Source organism: Dermacentor silvarum, chromosome 8 (assembly GCF_013339745.2).
Source record: "Dermacentor silvarum isolate Dsil-2018 chromosome 8, BIME_Dsil_1.4, whole genome shotgun sequence".
NCBI classification, from domain to species: Eukaryota; Metazoa; Arthropoda; class Arachnida; order Ixodida; family Ixodidae; genus Dermacentor; species Dermacentor silvarum.
The window spans coordinates 78,306,233-78,325,990 of record NC_051161.1 but is presented as its reverse complement, the minus strand read 5'-3'; the positions used below and the strand labels follow the sequence as shown (position 1 = coordinate 78,325,990).

The window sequence follows — 19,758 nt, the reverse complement described above, 5'->3', positions numbered from 1 at the left end:
ATGGCTAGTAAATCTAGCGAAGAACTTAAAAAATGTTGGCCGAGGCCGAAGTTATGTCAAGTGTCCTTCCGCATTGAAAAGTTCGAGCGGCCAAAACGCCGTCAAAGCGCGCGCGCTCCGGGACGCGGTAGGCGGGAAAGGCCGCTGCGCCCATTTGTCGCGTTGGTAAACAAATTGTGGAGGCGGGGCTCGCGGTAGGCTCCCTAGCGCGCGACAGCTCGCAGCGCTCGGAGAAATACGAGAGCTGACGATTCCTTCTGCGCAAGCTGGTACTTTATTCTACGGGGGGACGGGGAAGGAGTGAACGCGCGGTAACGTGATCAAGGACGCACACGCAAGCCTGTGTTGCAAAGTCCGGCATTGATGCTGTCGTCGTGCACACTTTCTAGTCACTAGCGCACCGCAGACAATCGAGTTTCAAATCAACGAGGTTTGTTAACAGCGCAAGCGGGCAAGTCGCCGCGAACTCGCACACTCATCAAAACAGAACCAGCGTCCTTCAATACTTTTCTTGAAGGACCCTGACAGAACGGAAGGTACGCAGAAACCGAAACCCTCCGTCCCGACTGTAAAGTCGTCGTATTGGCATCTACTGCAGCGCCTGACTCGGTGGCGCAACGGTAGCGCGTCTGACTCCAGATCAGAAGGTTGCGTGTTCGAATCACGTCCGGGTCATATTTTTTTTTTGTCCTTTTTTTTTTTAACTACCATCGCAAGCGTGTTACCCGACTGCAGTACTGCAGTTAAGTGAATGAATGACATTTTTTTTCTCTCCCCTTTCATGAGTACGATCGCAATGACCAACCGCTTTCTCAATATGCACTTTGATCGAGCGGCCGCAGTTTTGAGCTACAGCGGTTATTTTACTTACGTTTCAGTACATTCTACTCCACCAAGGCCGTTTCGGTCTAGTAGCACTTATGTGTCTTTTTTCATGCCAAAATAGCCCCTGTGTTACGTGTTTAAACACGTCGTTGAAACTTCGATCAGCTGACACCTTTTGCGTGGCATAATTTGCGCAGATCGTGACTTTGGCATAAACGCTATCCTCCAGGCAAAACACCAGCAAAATGTGCGCGTGCCTACCCGCAGTTCGTCCAAAAAAATGCCTGAAAATAAGTGACTCGGTGGCGCAACGGTAGCGCGTCTGACTCCAGATCAGAAGGTTGCGTGTTCGAATCACGTCCGGGTCAGTTTTTTTTTTTTTTGCCACTTTTATCAAACTTTTTTTTTATTGCGATAACAATTATATGGACACTTCCACCGGATTTCTGCCGTCGGCGTCGCCGTCGCCGTCGCCGTGAGGTTCCGTATAGATAAAATCTTCGCCGTGCGCCGTATGCCCGAGCGGAAGCGTGCGGGGACGCACGCTGTCACGGAGAGCAAACACACTCAATCTTCCACGCGCAAGCAAGGAAGCGGGAAGCGAGCGCCGGAGGGAGCGGGGGGGGGGGGGGGGGGGGGCGCATTTCTACTCTGCCAACAACCGCGCTCGTCGCTCGCTCGCACCGTCTCTTATCTCCACACGGCTCTGACCTTTATGCGCTGTGCATTCGCCGCTCAGTTTCCATTGAAGCGATAGACCGCACGTACCTTCGCCCGCTGCGGCGTATATGCGCTTGCTGCCAGCGTTTTGACAGTCGTTGTCTGCAGTCATTCAGTGTGATCTATTCATGTTTGTTTGTCTCACACCACAGTTAGTAATAGTCGGGCCACATTTTCCAACGCACGCTACACATGCGTGCGTTGGAAAATGTGGTCCGACTATTATGCGCTGTGCATCGTTTATGCGCTGTGCGTTGTGCGTTTATGCGCTTTATGCGCTGTGCATCGGCAGTGCAGCGCTACAGGGGTGTCCCTTCGCACGCGCTGCCCACGGGCAGCGCTTCTCATCAACACCACCGTTTCACACGCGCCTTCTCGTGGTCATCGAGTCTCTCTTCATGTGGGTCTACTTACGCCGCAGCACACCTGCTTACTAATCAGCTCATGTTTACTACAATTCATATTGCTACCAAAGCCGCTCACCTTACTTCGTATGACATTGCTGTGTTGCTATCGCATTCATTGCTACACCCTTAGGGCGAAACTGTGACATTTTTTAGTTTCACCTAAACCTCTTTTTCTTACAAGCTAACCTCAATTTCAGAAATTTCTCACCAGAATGCTTTTTGTTTGCTCTCTCTGCAGACAAATCAGACAAATGTTACTGCATGCCAAAATTAACACTGATATATATACAGTATTCAACTTTTAGGAATCATGTGCCACAATAAAGGTAATTTGCTTGTTGGGCATCATTTCCCTACAACGAGCCATAAAAGTGTGCCAAGAAAAAAAAATGCAGTGAGTTGTGCACACATGAGAGTGCTAGTTGGCTCAAAGATGACATTTACCTCAGTGAGGCATGCCCCTGCATCTATGTAGGGCCTTTTGCCCAATCTTTGTTTTAATTACTGCTACCACGATGACATCATGATGATATATTTTAGAACAGTGCGAAAGAATTAATGGTAACGACAGTAAGGTGATGCAAAAAATTAATCGATACCAATGCACCCACCTTTCAGTTCTTAAATTTGGCAGTTTATATTCATGACTGTCTTGTGCAAATGCACGAGTGGAGACATCAAAGGCCAAAACAACACAGAACAGTCATTACTGCAAAAAAAAAAAAAGAACCGTGATCAACTAAAATACAACTTATTGATATCTGCCAAAAATGCATTCAAAATAAAGAAAGTGCATCAGCATGAGGCTTGGCTCATGCATTCAGAGTATGCTCCATGGAGAATACTCTGAATGAGCATACAGAGAGAGTACTCCATGGAGTTCACTGCACATAATTAACCTAGCTGGTGCAGTAGCTAAGTGGTTATGGCATTGCGCAGCTCATCAGCATGAGGTTGTGGGTTCAATCCCTGCCATGATGGCCGCATTCCGATGGTGGCTTAATGTGCTCGTGTACCGTGCATGGGGTGCACGTCAAGGAACACTGGGTGGTGGAAATTAATCTGGAGTCCTCCACTATACAGCGTGCCTCATAATCAGATCATAGCTAGTTCTGGCAAGTGATACTCTAGAATTTAATGAAACTGCATATAAGCCACTACATACTTACCAGCTAACGTAAAAGCGTACAAATGGGTGTGGTGTCAGCTAAAATATACATAAGCCAGAAATGCTCATTCATTATATGTGCGTCCAAGGCATGCAGCATTCTCTGTAAATCTAATTACCACTTTGGCATAGAGATGCACATTACTGAGCAGCCTTTACTTCTTCAAGTAGAAAAATTTCACAGATCTAACTGCATTTAACACCCCATTTTCGGCTGCTTGAAGATGCACTGTACTGAAATTTGAGCAAAATTTTCTTCCCTTGGCAGAGGCTATCATGTGTGCATACAATACCGAGTTTAACGACACCTTATGTAACAATGTATCAGTTATAACTAGTATTGGCAACTTTAACATTACCAACTTTTGCATTAACTCTATGTACTAATGAACCATGCACACAATAATGAATCGATCGTATCATAGCCTATCGGATACAACGAGACTCTGTATTCATAAAAGCTATTTTCTGGGAAATTCTGACATAAGTACGCAGGAAAATTTCAGCAAGTGAATGGTGCCTACACAAGCTGGCAACATATGACACCAGCCTAAGGGTGCTCCAGACTGAACACAAAATTTTATACAATCTCAAGGACTGCCACTGGCACAATTGAAGGACTTGGATGCTAAATAGCGCAATCATCAAGTACGATCGGCATGTCACAGGAACAAAAACAAATTTTCCAGCTTGCTTACAACACTGAAGACAACATTTCATTTACTATCAAACATTGGTTTAACAAAACCAATTTTACAAAATTCTTAATTTAACACAAGTGTTTTTGGTTTTTCAACCCATTCACAGTACCAAGCGCATTAAAAACCTCAAAGCAACGAAGTGAATCTCAATGTCTCGCCTGATTTAATCAAGTTTGGGGAGAAATGTGGGTAAGGAAACGTATCCCAGAAAACCTGTTGCGATCAAGACCAACTCAGAATTTAATTCGCACATTGTTACAGGGTAAGCGCATTACCGCGCGAGTTGAAGGTGGGCCATTTTCCTTTTACGAAACTGCCCATTGCAGTTTCTCAGCACTGTAAACTCACCGTTGGCTTTACCAGTTGTTGCCAGCTGCTCCGCCGCAGCCAAGTTGAACAAGCGTAATCTTTTCGGAGCAGCCTTAGTTCGAAATTCCTTCAGAATTGAACATGTTCTTAGGACCAAGAGAGACAAAAAGAGAGATAGAGAGACAAACAAACAATGAAGCGCTTCATTGTTGTCTCTTTTTATTTGTGGTGTCTCTTCTATGCACAACATGTTCAATTTTGCAGATCACCAGTTAGCCCAATGCCACATTCTTCCGGATTTTCTTAGCCTTGTGAAGCTGACCCAGACAAAAATTATGTTGTCCTTCACTCTTGAATAAACATTACGTTATTTGCAGAAGCATTATAGGCGTTTTTGATTTTATAACATCATTCCCAAGTCACATTAACTTTGTCACACTGAAGTTTTACTGTAATTGCTGAAAAAGGGAAATCAAGGTTTTAAGTTTTCTACATTTTTCTGCAGTTTGATTTTGCACTATACAGTTGAAAACATCTTCAGAATGTAATGGCAATATTGCCTCTGTTCAACACACAGAAGGTTTGTATAGGATACATGCCAGCCACTTACAGTACAGCCCACTTATAATGAACATCACAGTCATGTAGGATGCGTTCATTATAGCCGAGCGTTTGTAACAAGTATACACGCAAGAATAAGCCAACAAAATGAAAAAAAAAAAAAACATTTACAGTTAAACCTGCTTATAATGAACCTCCATATAACGAATTCCTGGATATAACGAAGTTTTTTTATTCCCCGCCGTTACTCCATAGAAGCACATGTATTTGAGACCTCTACGGAACGAAGTGACAGCGGGAGACCCCCTTGAAATAACAAATTTTCCCCGCCGACAACCTAGAGATTTCGCCCCAAATTTAGTCATGTTTGCTCGAGCAGCAACCGGAAGCACCTTCTCCGCCGCGACGGAATGCGAAGCGGCGGTGGCGCGCTTGGCGCGCTCGGATTCACGGCGACTGCGACGCGAGAGTGAGCGCATGTGTGCGAGCGTGCGCGAGGCGGGCCTGCATCTCTCAACCCAGCGATCTTGCTGCCGCGGGCGTGACCTTTCCCCCTCCCTTCATTCAAACCTGATCCCGCCGCTTGCTGCAGCTGGCCTAGCCTGCCAAGCCACTTTTCTTTTCCAGTTGATGTTGCCGAAGGAAAAAAAAAAGTTTTTTTTTTTTCACTGCGCTCGCAGTGCCACTCTAGTTACTGCACAAATCTCTGCGCTTCACTTCACTAACCTGACACTAGGACCCGATAAAGCGGGTGCAAAAATTGCCTGCGCGTTAGAATAGAGTATGACCCTAAATTTACGCTACCATATCGCCATCGGCATTTCAATACGGCCGCCTCCTACGCCACTTCGAGCCTAGCTTCCGTAGCTTCGACCATGTGCTGTAGTATGTGTGCTTAGGGATTGGTCTACCAATTTAGTTAAGCAGCGAATGTTTAAACGTTAATACGGCCGATAAAACTACTATCCTAACTTCGTATAGCTGTCTGCTAATTTGCTGTCGCAATCGATGCTTTGCCTTTCGGGCGAAACTGGGACTTTTTTGTTCATCACAACTTTAGTGTATTGGGAGTAAATTTTGAGCGATAGTTGCATTTCTGTATGAAAGCATGAGGTGCGCGGTACTGTAAAGGATTTTATTTTCCTTTCTTTTGGTCACGGAAAACGGGTGCGCGTTACAATCGAGGGCGCGTTAGAATCGAGTAATACAGTAAGCGTATATTTTTCGAATTTTCGTGCCGAAACTGCATATAACGAAATCCTTTTTATAACGAAGTTTTTCGGGAATTTGTCAATTTTGTTATATTCAGGTTTAACTGTATTATTTTTCAAAGAAATTTGTAACCTTGCTTTGCTCCTTCAATGCCACCCCAATATTTGCGGTTTCCAGATTGTTCAAAGTCTACAAGCACTCATTACACAGAGCTTTGCTATGGACAAGATGTTTCAGCGACCCGACTTACTCAACCGTGGTTGATGCGTTTACAGGTGGTGGTATCAATTCCATGGTCTGCTGGCTTTCGAGTCTTGCACCTCATAGACGATGCCCTCATCCATGCATCACACCGCGACGCTGGATTCTTTGTTCACATTGACGAAGTCATTGCATCCAACAACAGTAGCACTGGACTGCGCTTCAACGATGTGCTAGCCACCATAAGTTCACCGGCAAGTCATTATTACTTCCAAGTGCCATAGTTCCAGACTCTCCTGCCCCACACAGGAATTCAGTCTTGCGAAAACCATTTTTGATGCAATGCGCAGTAACCCCCATCCAAGCTGCCTAAACGGCAGGCATGCAAGGAGAGAGAGAGAGCGCCTTCATTTGAGAGAGAGAGAGTACTTCTGTGTTCGCTCTAAATAAGACCTGACCCGCGACGTGTTCATCCTGAGGCGCACTAGCATAGAAAGCACTAAAATTATGACTGTCGTGCAGTTCATAATAATTGAGCATTCCTTGTAGCTGGGATCACTCTAAGTGGGCTCGACAATAGGGCCACTCATTTCTGAGACATCACAACGAAGACGACCTTTAATATGGTATGGTGTCGTTATAAACAAATCTAATTCTAACAATGACAGCCTTGTCATAACTTGTGTTCCTGCGTTTATATCGTATACAGTTGTCCAAGCATCCTTAGGTGTCACTCCTAGAAGTTACCTTTTGACCACAGTGCTTTTGACATAGCAAACATATTGTGCAAATGTTGTCTTGAAAGTACGTCTCCCTGCTGCAGAGACTCATCAAGAAGTTATAGCAATCAGCAAGCACAGTGTTCACTCTTGTGCAATGACATGAGGATTAAATTCTCCGCAGTATTTACAGTTTTGCTTAACTTCTGCCAAAAGACTTAACACCGCTCTCATGGCTGCATCGCTGCAATCGAAGACCTCGCCGCCTTAAGTAATACCACACTTCTCTGTAATGCCCTCGGGCCCTTAGAATATGAGATAAATAAATAAATAAATAAATAAATAAATAAATAAATAAATAAATAAATAACCCGTGTAGCAACCTGCGTGTAACAATATGCAGGAATAACGGCAAATTTTTTTTGTTTTCACTGAGCTATGCGTGAGGTTTAAATGCATGATCTTATTGTGGATAACGCAGATACCATATTTGCTTGATAGTAATGTGCTCTCGAGTATAACATGCACCCAATTTTCACAGCGACAAATGAAAAGTGCAACGCCCTGTACTGTAGAATGCACCCAGATGTTTATACTTCAAAAAATGATACACGCAATGCCCTTGATAGTCCAGTCACCAGCTTTTTGTGGTAATTGAAAGATGGAGAGATACAGTAATGGTGATTCGTTCTCACTCAGAAAAAGAAACATTTATTCAACCCCAGCCAGTGTAAACAGGGCCTGACTCGTTGTGACTGTCACACACCTTCTTACTGCTATCATACTTGCCAGCCTTCAAACATAAAAATCGGTAAAGATCCTGCAGACACAACGGGTGGGCGCGGACGCAATAACATGCACCTTTAGACGCAGCTCACAAGCAGCTGCAAGCTTACAAGAGGAGATTTTGACAAGCAACACAGTTTTTAAATTGCAGTAACCTCTTCAGCAACTTAGCTGTAACTGAATTCACTGACCTAAGGAATTTCTTTTAACAAACTTGCTCTATGCAAGTACTTTCTGATTTAAGAGGCGCATTGCATTCGCTGCCACAAGAGAGCGGCACAGGTACCATCACAATTTCTTTTGCGCATGAATTTCTTTTGGTAATCTCGTGCTGCCCAATCTTTCAAGAGCTTTAATCCTTAACGCCAAAATTATTAAAGGCACGGCAGAAAAAGATGTTGCAGGAGATTTTAACATCATTTAGTCGTCACAATAGAATGCCACCATTATATTAGAAGACAAATTTCTATGCAGTTTTGGGTACGTCGCAAATTTGCAACATCCAGCACTTAGGCCAAAAATGTTGCACATATATCGCAAGAAAACGAAATCAGTCCACTGCAGTTCCTAGCCTAATTTGCATAAAACTGCTTATTTTGCACTTAAGATGGCCCCGTATTTAATGAACGGGCGATACAACTTTTTCTAGTAACCTATGGTTGTTGAAAATACTGAAAACAGTTGAAACTTATGTTCAGACAGAGGTGCTCATTGTACTTTGCGCACATAAAAATCTGCCTGTCCCTTGCACTCTAGCTGGTTGCTTGCATGGTTGGCTATTGCTGTTGATGGCTGGCCAGTGTCCAGTGCTGTTAATGCTAACACAGGCTACAGGAATGTGGCGTAGCCAGGGGGGGGGGGGGGAAGGTGCCTTAGGCACATGCCCTGCTCCTCCCCCTCTCACCCGCCCTACGCCTGAAATTTATGTGTACCAGGGATGCCTGGTACAAAATTAGGTGTGACAACACCTACCTGCCCAGAGCCCCTGCCCCGGTCAGGTGCGTGCCCTTCAGCCCTGGAAAGAAATTAGCGCCTACGCCACTGGCTACAGGCACCGACTTCACATGACTTCTCTTCCTCTTGGACAACTGTCGTTGTTTATATCCTCTGGCAGAAGCCGTGCGTGATGCCCCTTCCTGCCGTAAAAAGGCTTAAACATTATTCCCTGCCGGAAAACAAAGCACTTTCCCGGTTTTTGGACAACATGGTGTTACAACCATTGAGTGCCGTAAATGCCAAATGTCGCGAATATGCGACATACCATAGCCATAGTGGTAATGCTAGCATAAACTGCATTCTCCCAAGCTCACTGCACACCCGTCGTAATATCTGTGATGTAAACAATACAAAGCCAATTTTGGAAGCACAAGCTTACTTTCTTTGTGTACACAAATCCTGCAGAAAATAGTTGACGCTGCACGTGTGAGCACGTGGCTGCAAACAGTGGTTGTCACGAATGCATGACAACTGCACTTGAGCCAGAAAATATACGCCCAGAGCATAGGCTGCACTTATTCGGCATGTTGCAAATTCGCGACAAATGGTGCTAATGAGCTTAAATATTTTTGTGAATAGAATTTATTTTTCATAAAACTCTAAATGTCTCATTAGCAAAAGTGCAAAACAAACTAAAATTTGTAAACTTTACGAAAAATTCAGGAGATTGGGCAGATATGCACAATCAACAGCCTCATAGCATCTCTATTTCAGTGCCATCTATGGCACATCAGGGGCGCGATCAGAGATATTTGTTCGTTTCGCGTTCTGTTCAGTTGCTGCAACGTCACAAAGTGGCAGTACGCAAAATTTGTGACAACGGGAGGGAAAGAGCAGCCAATCGGTAAGTGGTGTACTCCCCGAATGACAAATGTCCGGGGAGTTCGTCGTTGTTGGTGATGTCAAAATGACGACACGCTGCTGTCAATCATTTTGATTACAAACACGTCGTCTGCTAGGAGCAGAACGCGACGAGAGATGTGAAGTTCGAGCGGTCATCCGCTCGCTATGAGACCGGCTTCGCATGACACATCTGGTGGATTGAATTGGATCCAAAAGGCGGCGGCGGCTATGAAATGGTCACAGATTGCCGATTGGCTGCACTCTCCCTCCTGTTGTCAAAAAATTTTGCATACTGCCACATTGTGACGTTGCAGCAAATGAACAGAACGTGTTTCGAACAAGGATTTCTGGTTGCGCCCCAGGTGCCAGACTTACTGACCGTGTCACCTGACTAAATTGCGAAGTGGGCACAATGATACAACTCCAAAACTGGGGCGCTCTTTTAGATCCTCAAATTACGCCATGTTGGCATTTTGAGCCAATCAAAGAAGGCATAGCCACCCTTTGAGCGAACCAGAGACGACAAGATGGTGCATTTGACCACACGATAGAATGGGGAATTTCAAGAATAGCAAACCATCTCGACACGTAGGTCGGCACACTCATTCACACCGACTCATACTTGCACCCCACTGATTTCACCGACGTAAGATCAAAGCGTGAGTGAGTGACGAAAGGTGCGAGGTGTGATTAGACGTGGGTGTGAAGGGGAGAGAGTGCGCGTGCAATTGAGCAGATGTGAGCCCAAAGAGAAATAAGCGTCAGCTAACATGAGTATTATTAGAAGTGAGTGACAGTGAGCTTGAGTGAGCGTGAGTATGAAAGTGAGCAAATGCTGGTGAGTGTGAGCGGACGTGAGTGCGAGCATTAGTGGGTGCCAGTAAGTGTGATTGAAAGTGAGTGTAAACGCGAGTGAATGTTGGTGAGAATGCATAGGTGTTAGTGGCGATGAGTGTGAATAGACACGAGTGTGAGTGAGTATACAGCCCGAAAAATATTTATGAGTGAGTATTTATTATTTATTTAAAAAGTCCTTACAGGCCTCGTGAGAGGCATTGGGTAAGGGGGGCATCACAAAAAAAAGGAAAACAGCATGCATAATTGGTACATAATATACATGCACCATTATTGGCATAACAATGAATGATTTCCTGCGTATGCTGGATGATTACACAAATATAACAAAAGGTACAGTTCACATAAGAATAGGCAATTCAATGTCGTATTCATAAGAATACAAAAATAGCAACAACAAAAAATAACAATCGACAAATAAACTGAAGGGTTACATCAGTATTGCATAAAAAATATATTGGACTTCTAATGAGAGAAAAAAAAAGAAACAGTAATACAAGAAAGTAATACAAGTATCCACTTACTTATTATGCTGGCGTATGAGACGAAGTGTGGATTGGATTGGAGTACACTAATGTTGTTGCAATGGCAATAATATGGACACTCCAGGCGAATTTCTGCCATCGGCGTCGCCATGAGGTTCCATATAAAGTCCAAGTGCGATAAGATTGTGGACGCATTCCATACGCTGTGGAGCGAGGAAGAGCATGCGAGGGTAAAGCGAGAATGGTGGTGGCTTGGTAGCAGCGATGTCTCCTCGCACGTGCAAGAGAGGAAGGCGCGATGGTGCACGCTGATGTTTCGTGCGTGCAAGGGGGGAGCGGGGAGATGTGCGCGCGCTCGGAAGGGAGGGGGGGGTAGCAAGCGAGGGTGAGCCGAGAGGGATGGTGGCTTAGTGCAGCAGCGTCTTCTTGCGCGCGCAAGAAAGGAATGTGGGGAAAGTACGCGCGGACTTTCCACGCTCACAAGGGGGTAGCGGGGAGATGTGCGCGCGCTAGGAGGGGGGCTGTGAAGGCGGGCAGAGTAGCGCCCGCCTCCGCGTCTACTACAGCCGCAGCTGCGCATGACACGACTGAGCACGGCTATGCGCACCCTAGGTTACCCGATATAGCTGACGGCTTCATGTGCACTGCATTATTGCGCGACTGGTTCGCAATGAAGCGAGAGGCACCCATGAAAGAGAATTTGCTCGCTGTTGCTGCTGCTCTTCATCACGCCAAAGTTTTCACAGTGAGTGTCTGTGGTCATCAAGTGAGATGTGTTTAGGTTTGCTTGTGTGTGCATGATACTGTGCTTGTTAATTTAGCTACAGTATAGGCCACTTATAATGTAACCGTTTACAGTGCAGAACTGGCTACAACGCAGCCTTTTCCGACTCCCGTTTACCCTCCCATAGAACTCCATGTATACGCATACCGCTTACAGTGCAGCCGCGCGAGACGAAATACCGGTTATAATGCGGCTTCCGCGGGAAAATCTCGCCGACAAGGGCGGCAGCGAGCACGCTTCTCAACAAGGTGCGTGCTCCCAGCCGGCGTATGCATTATTCAATGCAATCAAACTCTCGTTAATTCAGACTTATTTGGCCACACATCAGTTAATTCGGACTACTTTCGGAGCTCGGTGAGCGAGGAGCGCCGCAAATGTGCGACGCAAAAGAGCAAGAACAGCGCTAGCGTCCAACTGAAACGAAGCGGCAGAGTCCGCATTGCCACAGCCATCAGTTGAAATCGTACGTGAATGACAGCAATGCCGGAACGCTTAGAGCTTATTTGTGTCTTTAAAGCCTGTATTCTTGCGTTTATCGCTGCGCATAACACCGCGTTGGCTGTGAGCTTTCGTAACTGCGTAGTCATCATCCACGATCGCATCGATAGCGGGCGCGGTTTTCTCCGCAGTGGTTGTGGCAAACAGCAGTTTCGTTTTTACTCGGCACGCGCGTCGGCCGCGTGCCTAAAAAACTGCGTAGTCGCCATCGATGATCACATAGATAGCAACCGTGGTTTCGACTGCAGTTGTTGCAGCGAATGGTAGTTATTTGGTCCAGACTTGGTGCATGCGTCGGGCGCGTGTCTTCAGCACCGCAAAGTCACTGTTCATAATCGCATCGATAGTGGTCACGGTTTTTTCCACAGCGGTTACGGCAAACAGTTGCTTCGACTTGGTGCAAAGCTGTCGAACTTGAAGAGCACCGGCTACATCGCGATTATGTCTTCGCTAGCTCACTGGCAAAAACGTAATCGCGATGTGCGCGCGATAATATAAAGCGTGTGTACATGCTTGGTCTACATGTTTTGCATATGTGCAGGGCTTGAAAATCATTGTTTTGGTTATAGTGCAGTACCGCTTATAGTGCAGATATTCGCGACTCCGACGACTTACGTTATAAGCGGTCTACACTGTGGTAAGCAAATGTTTGCAGCAGTTTATACAGCTAATAAAACTACTAACCTTACTGCATATAGCTGTCTGATAATTTGCTATAGCAATCAATGCTTCGCCTTTCGGGCGAAACTGCGACTTTTTAACGCGATAGCGTTTAGGGCTCCGTGTCGCAGAAAATCCAGCGTCGGCGTCGGCATTGCCGCCCGCAGCCAAGAAAATCATCCCCAACCACGCAGGCCCTCCAAATATATTTTACCACTTAAGTTGCTCACACTTTGTCTTGCATTCTTTACATTCAAAGCTGTCACTCTCAAAATTCCTCGGACTTTTGAGAGTGACAGCCCACAAACAATTGTCATGAAACAAAACACCGACAGTGCATGCCTTTTATGCTAAATCTTCTCAGGCTGAAATATTAAAGGTGCAAACAATAAAAGAAGGCTGGCCCACGAAAAAGGCCGCATTTCTACCAGAAAGCGCGCCTTCGCGCATAGCGTTCCCGCGACTTTTGTACAGTGGGGGCGTGGCACTGCGAGTCACGTGACTTCCGCTTAACACGTGTTGCTATGGCAATCGTGGAGCTCCTAGGCATGGAGCTCCTTTGTGCATAGCATTCACTGCCAGCATTTCCCGGTAAACATTACGGTTACATTCAGCAAAATAGCCTTCCTGACCTGTAAACTATGGGGCATTTAGAAATAATAGTTTGCTTTGAAGTAGGTCCTTTGCACAAAGTCTGAGATATATCCCAGAGGTGAAATTGTCGCTGTTTCTATAGAACTGCGTTTTGCGACATGGAAGCAAAGAGAGCAGATGGAGAAAAGCTTTCCGAGAGGACGCTGTACTGAATTCTTAGGTTTTCACCGAGTACAGCAACTTGCTCAATGCTGGTTCAAGCGTGTAGGCAGACCAACCAATGTGGAAACAATAAAGATACTGTGTTCACAAGCATAAAGTACTAGGATCTCACAAAAAATAAAAAGGTTTCCGTGATTACTGCAGATGTCACCTTTTTTTTACAGAAATATGCAATATATATTCACGGAGAGATGTCGCTGACGCTATCAAAGTTGGCTCCATCCACACACTGCTAAAGGTAAACAGAAATATTTAGGATGCATCGACGTCCCAGCGGTGCAGACAAGATGTGCACTCTCCCATCTGAGAAACTTCTGAATGCAAGAGATACGCACACTGGGAGAACATACTAGACAGTATGCTTTTCTGACATCACGTAACTGCAACTATTGCACGTGGCACACTTGGCGGGAACAGTGCAACGGGAACAAAGCCGACATTTGCCAACACAAAAAAGTAATCATGCTACAACTGGCCACTACTAGGCCAAATGTAGTTTTCTGAAAGCGCTTCTGTCTTGAATGAGGCATGAAACGAAAGCATAACATTACTGGTGATGCCATGACAAACATAAACGAGCCCCAAAGGTAAAAATTTTAGGAAAAGTTTGTCAAACTTGACGAGCTTCACAGCACAGGAAAAGTTGTTTGGCGTGCAAAGAATGGAAAAGATGAACCTTGGGGTGATAGCCAAAAATAAGTACTGCCTTTACACCAGTGTCTAAGCATCCTAGGGTGCCAGTAGCCCGTCCAGATAGTATATGGTCATTACAATCAGACTTTCGTGTTATGCGAATATCATCATAAGTAGACCGTACTGTAATGGAATGTGCAGTGTTGTAAAGTTACATTTCAAAATGAGAGGACATTGTTATGTGCATATTCTTCCTTGCAGATACTGCAGGTGCAAAAGCCCATCGTGAGTCATATGGGCTTCTGGCATGCCAACATGAGTGGGAGGTGCTGTGAGTAATGCACGAGAACTGCATGTTTTTAAACAGGAGGACACCACAAGCCAGGATGCTTAGTTTGAGGTGCAAGAACAGTAGACACAGTCACGGCTATGGTTGCCACCTGGTGAGTTTTCCACCAGTACAGCCAGATTTTCCCTCATGGTGCTGGTGGCTGGTTCGACTACCACACCAACACATCATTTGCCACTTTTGCAGTTTTCCCTAAATTGGCACATTATAAGCTGCATCACAAGCACTCTGTTAGACGTTCATATATATCAGGCAACTGAACTGTTACAAGCGCATTTTTCCTAATTTCTTAAGCTTTCTCTTTTTTGTTTCTTATGAGGTTTCCCTGATGATTACAAGCATCCTCTCCTTCTCTCCAATACATCTTCTAGGCGATAACCAATTGTTACCAATTAATGCATAAGCTACCATGACTCGGCGTATCGCCACTGTATATTGTTTTTAATTTGTTTGTGTTCTTTCACACAGTACATAAAAAAAAATCCTTTCCTCCCCTTTTCTCGGTGCCAGCTTTGTTTTTCTTGCCAAATGTGGCAACCCTAGTTCCTGCCTGCCAACATCTTCATCATCTGCTGCTCAGCACAATAATCATAATGAGTAGATGAGCTAGTTAGTCATAATGGTAATCTGCGGTTGAAACTTCACAACGTATTGACACATGTACTTGTTTATCTTTCTCGGGTGAGCGCATTTCAACGTCTAACAAGTGTCATCGCTCAGCATAGGACGCGCCTGCATGTATTGGAAGTTGCTCGAGTGTTATTGATGGTTCTATCCACTGTCCGTTGTCACCGAACCTTGTGTAATCTGATTGCATGCGTGCGTGACGCAAATTGTGCAGTACTTTCTGAAAGACACACGGTCACCAGCGATTATTCTGGAAGCTTCGATGACTCATGTATAAAAGCCGACGCGCTTGACCTGCTGATCAGATTTCGATGATCGCCAACTGTGTTCGCTGCTATTGTTGTGCTTTGGGTGTAGCCTGTTTTTCTGGGAACAGGTTCGCCCAATAAAGAGTTTTGGCATTCACAGTTTTGCTACTGTGTTCTTCACCACCACTACTACGTGACAGTATTCACACCCTGCCTTGTGACAAAACCCATGCCAGCGAGGCTTGTTGCTATTAGGTTAATTATGGCCACGAGCTAATTCACGCCAACACATACATCACGTAGACATGTGTTGCAGACTATCTTTCATATGTGCACTGAAAATGATGGCAGCATCATGTAATCTTCTTGATCTGATGCTTGCATACCTTCTCTGAGATGTTGAGGTGGCCGAGCACGTCACCGCTGAGGACATCCGTGCCGGCATTGTAGACAACCAAGTCAGCATCGAACTCAGCCAGGGCCATCTGCAAGTGGCTGCACATACGAATGCAGGAATCAACCTTTTAAGGGACCTTGATGACAAGAGCTCGTCACGAGAGATCGCCACTTTTTGGCCCATGATGAGCCTATCTCATCACGAGTCTTTCGCCACTTTCTGAATGGTTTTTGACAAACAACGGCCGTCAAAGGGTATTTTCCCATTTACAACATAAATGCAGTAGCTATCCTAAATTCTGCGCTTTTACCGAATTTTTTTTTTCACACTAGATGGCAGCAGGCTTTCCTTATGTGCTGAGGTCGCCCTGTTTGCAAGAGATTTTCCTGCACTTTCAAACAAACTTGGCACCATCTGTGCAGCGTGTCAGTGCAGTAAATTGCTGTCTATCGGATGATGATAGCGAGAGTGACGAGGATGTCGACTTGGTGTTTCATTCTTTAAGCGAAGAAGACCGTGATGACACTCTAGGCGGCAATAACTCCAAAGACGACGAAAGTACGAATGAGACAGTCGCTTGGCGCTGTTCGGGCCCTGTTGATAGTCTCCAGTAGTTTGGAAGGCATCAATTGTGGAACAGTGCATTTCAAAACAATTCAATACACGACTGCCATTTGAGTTCCAGAAGTGATGTGGGCAACAGAAATTATAAATAAGCAATTATTATTTGCTGTGCAATAAGTATTTGCAGAGTTATTTTGGCGTTCTAAACATGTTATTGAAGCATTTTGCATCATACCAAAATGGGCCATTTTGGTACCGTTATTTTATAGAAAATGGGTCCTTAAGGAGTTAAGAAGGTACTGACAGGAACTCTGTGAGTATGTACCCTTTTGCTGTAGCAATAGCCTGGGAACTAAATGATAGCACTGAATTACCCCAGGAATTCTACAAGATTGTCTGCCAGAAAAAAAGGAGAGATAAATACACAAAAATGTGGCTGCCTAACTGTCACAATCGCATGAAGAAAACAGAGAATAAAGCCAGAGAAAGCAGAAGGGATATATAATTGTTATGCTTAATTGAAATGTAGAAACGATAAGATAGGGCTGTGCAAATACTGGTAATTTTGGAGATCGAACCAAATGTGAATCGAATAGCAGCATAAGTGAAGCAAATGAAATATTGAATACTTTTCAAATAGTAGTTTGTGAATACTGCCCAGCAAGAACTTCCGAGCACACAACCAGACGAGGACGGTGAAAGACGACTGAGACACATGAGCGTTATCAATAACGTGGCTGTTTGGGCGTGTTGGTAACATATGACATAACCATCCGTGTTTGGGCGTGTTGGTAAGTGCACAACCATCCTCGTCTTCCACCATCCTCGTCTGGTTGTGCGCTTGAAGCTTTTGCCATGTCTTACCAACATGCCCAAACAGCCACATTATTGAACTGTACAGCATTAATGTAAACTCACTATTAATAACAAACAATTTTCACATTCTGGCATTGACAACATTAGGAAATGTCTGTCAATACACTGCCAATTATAAAGCATGATTTAATTATTAAAAGCACAAAGGAAGCATTAAGCAGGTTGTTGAAAACTCGAAGCTCTTCAGAACAAATGAAGTCATACATTATCATGTAAAGTTTAGAAACGTAGCCTTGTGGGCTGATTAATATCTGTGTATACCTTCATGACCAAATCAGAAATGCATGCCATCTGTGGTGATTGCAGAGCAAAAAACACATAGTTCTTTTTTCTCTAGTTCGAATAGTCATGGCAGACAATGCCAATATTGTATCAAGTACCGTATTTACTCGATTTTAACGCGACCATGATTGTAACACGAGAGGTGACTTTTCATTGCATCCATCAAGAAAAAATAAAACCACGAAAGTAACGTGAGGGGTGACTTCTTGCCGCGTCCAGCAAAAGAAAAAAAAATGAAGAAAACCGCTAAAGTAACGCGAGAACACCGGATGCATGAAAAAGTCGCAGTTTCACCCGACAGGCGAAACATCAATTGCGATAGCAAATTAGTAGAGAGCTATACGGAGTAAGGATAGTAGCTTTATTGGCTGTATAAACTTGGACAGATTCGCTTACTAACTGAATTAACAAGCATGGTGTCAACGCGCACACGCAAACATGAATAGATCACACTCGATGACCGCAGACAACCACTTAAAACGCCGGCGTGAGCAAGCGCGGCGACAGCAGCGAGTGAAGGTTCGTGTGGTCTATCGCTTCAACAGAAACTCAGTGGCGAAAGCACAGCGCATACAAAGGTCAAAGCCGTGTGGAGATCGCTTTCAAGATACCGTGCGCGCGATAGCCCGCAGTTGCGCAAAGTACAAGTACGCAGAGTAGATGCCGCACCCCCTCTCTCCCGCACTGCCTTCCTGCTTTCCTCCTTTCGCGTGGGTGAGTCGCCAGTTCTCCTTGCGCCCGGTCGCGAGATACGCGCTTGGTGCCGCAGCTAAACGTTGCCTCCCATTCCCTCACGGCCTTTCGCGCTATGGAGACGTCGCATTTGCTCTCCGCCGTGCGTTCGCTCTCCGTAAAAGTGCGGGTCCCTCACGCGCTTTCACTCGCACATTTCACTTGTTGATTAGAATTGGGTGCACGATTGCACTTTTTTAGGCAATTTGAATTTCGGTATTCGATTCTATTCCCTCACGGCCTTTCGCGCTATGGAGACGTCGCATTTGCTCTCCGCCGTGCGTTCGCTCTCCGTAAAAGTGCGGGTCCCTCGCACGCTTTCACTCGCACATTTCACTTGTTGATTAGAATTGGGTACACGATTGCACTTTTTAGGCAATTTGAATTTCGGTATTCGATTCTAACGTGAGGATCGACTTCAGGTATCAAAAATCTTCAAAAAAAGTCGCATTACCATCAAGTAAATACGGTATGTTGCAATGAAACTTAATCATATTTAATCTGATGACAGGATCTAGGTGCTAAATCCTGAACATTTTATTATTGCGAGTGATCAAGATTAGCCAGAAAAGTTTGGCTACACGAGAGATGCAGCGTGCACTAGTATGTTATGGCCACTGTGAATTGGATGAGAGTTATCACATTTTAGTGGCACGAGCATCGAATGACACTATTGTTTCTTGCGCAGCACTTCTGGTTCACCTCCCGAGACGACCGGGGACAAAATTCAAAATAAATCAGAAAAAATATTTTACAAATAGTACAGTACAAAATTCATGGGTTTCATTATAGATACGATATCAAAGCATAAGTTTAGTTACAAGTTGGCTCATCACAGATAAAAAATGCTATGGTTTACTGAGGTCGTCATAATCACGTAAAGGGTCTAAAGCAAGTCACTGTGCCATACAAATGAGAGCAAGCACAAAAGAATGAGCATGCACTGGACAAAGCATATGGCATGCTTCGGTCACTCACTCGTCCACCAGTTTGAGGTAGGCCTCATCTGAAGTGCCTGGCCGCAGCTCCACCTTGCGCCGAATGGCCCCTGCAATGCCCATTCCACATATGTTAGCAAAAGTGAGTGCCATGACACAGTTAAGCACCACAGCGGAACACAATACGCAATCTCTATGCACATAATACATATCGCACCAACACCACAAAGCAAGATTTGGCTGTCACAACTTTTTCAGCCGTTTAACCTGCCACACTGAGGCCTATTCCAGAATTCTCTTATGGCTGCATTAACCCAAAAAAACATCCTAATTATAACAAGCAAGCCTTGTCAATTTATTTGTTAATTATCATAAGTATTCTCAATGTCTATGCCACTGTCAATGTCTCAATGTCAATTTCAATGTGCTGGATGTGGCTTCGCTGTAATGAGGCTCAACTGCAAACGCAAAAGTGCAGGAAAGGCAACTCATACCAGTGTCATACGAGCACTTTTGATCATGACTGAGCCTGACCCAGACCGAAATTGTCAACCACGATTGCCTCT

General features: G+C 44.9%; 1 protein-coding gene and 2 non-coding genes across 3 annotated transcripts in view; 2 read left to right on the top strand and 1 right to left on the bottom strand.

Moving 5' to 3' along the window:
* Positions 1-19,758, bottom strand: part of LOC119461474 (histone deacetylase 11-like) — a 43,017-nt gene that overhangs the window by 9,104 nt on the left and 14,155 nt on the right. Inside the window, 2 exon segments of the mRNA XM_037722793.2 lie at positions 15,790-15,898; positions 19,233-19,302. Coding sequence (XP_037578721.1) covers positions 15,790-15,898; positions 19,233-19,302 — 179 coding nt within the window.
* Trnaw-cca (transfer RNA tryptophan (anticodon CCA)) lies at positions 604-675 on the top strand. Its single transcript has one exon. It is a non-coding gene; the product is annotated as a tRNA-Trp (tRNA).
* Trnaw-cca (transfer RNA tryptophan (anticodon CCA)) lies at positions 1,122-1,193 on the top strand. The gene has a single exon. It is a non-coding gene; the product is annotated as a tRNA-Trp (tRNA).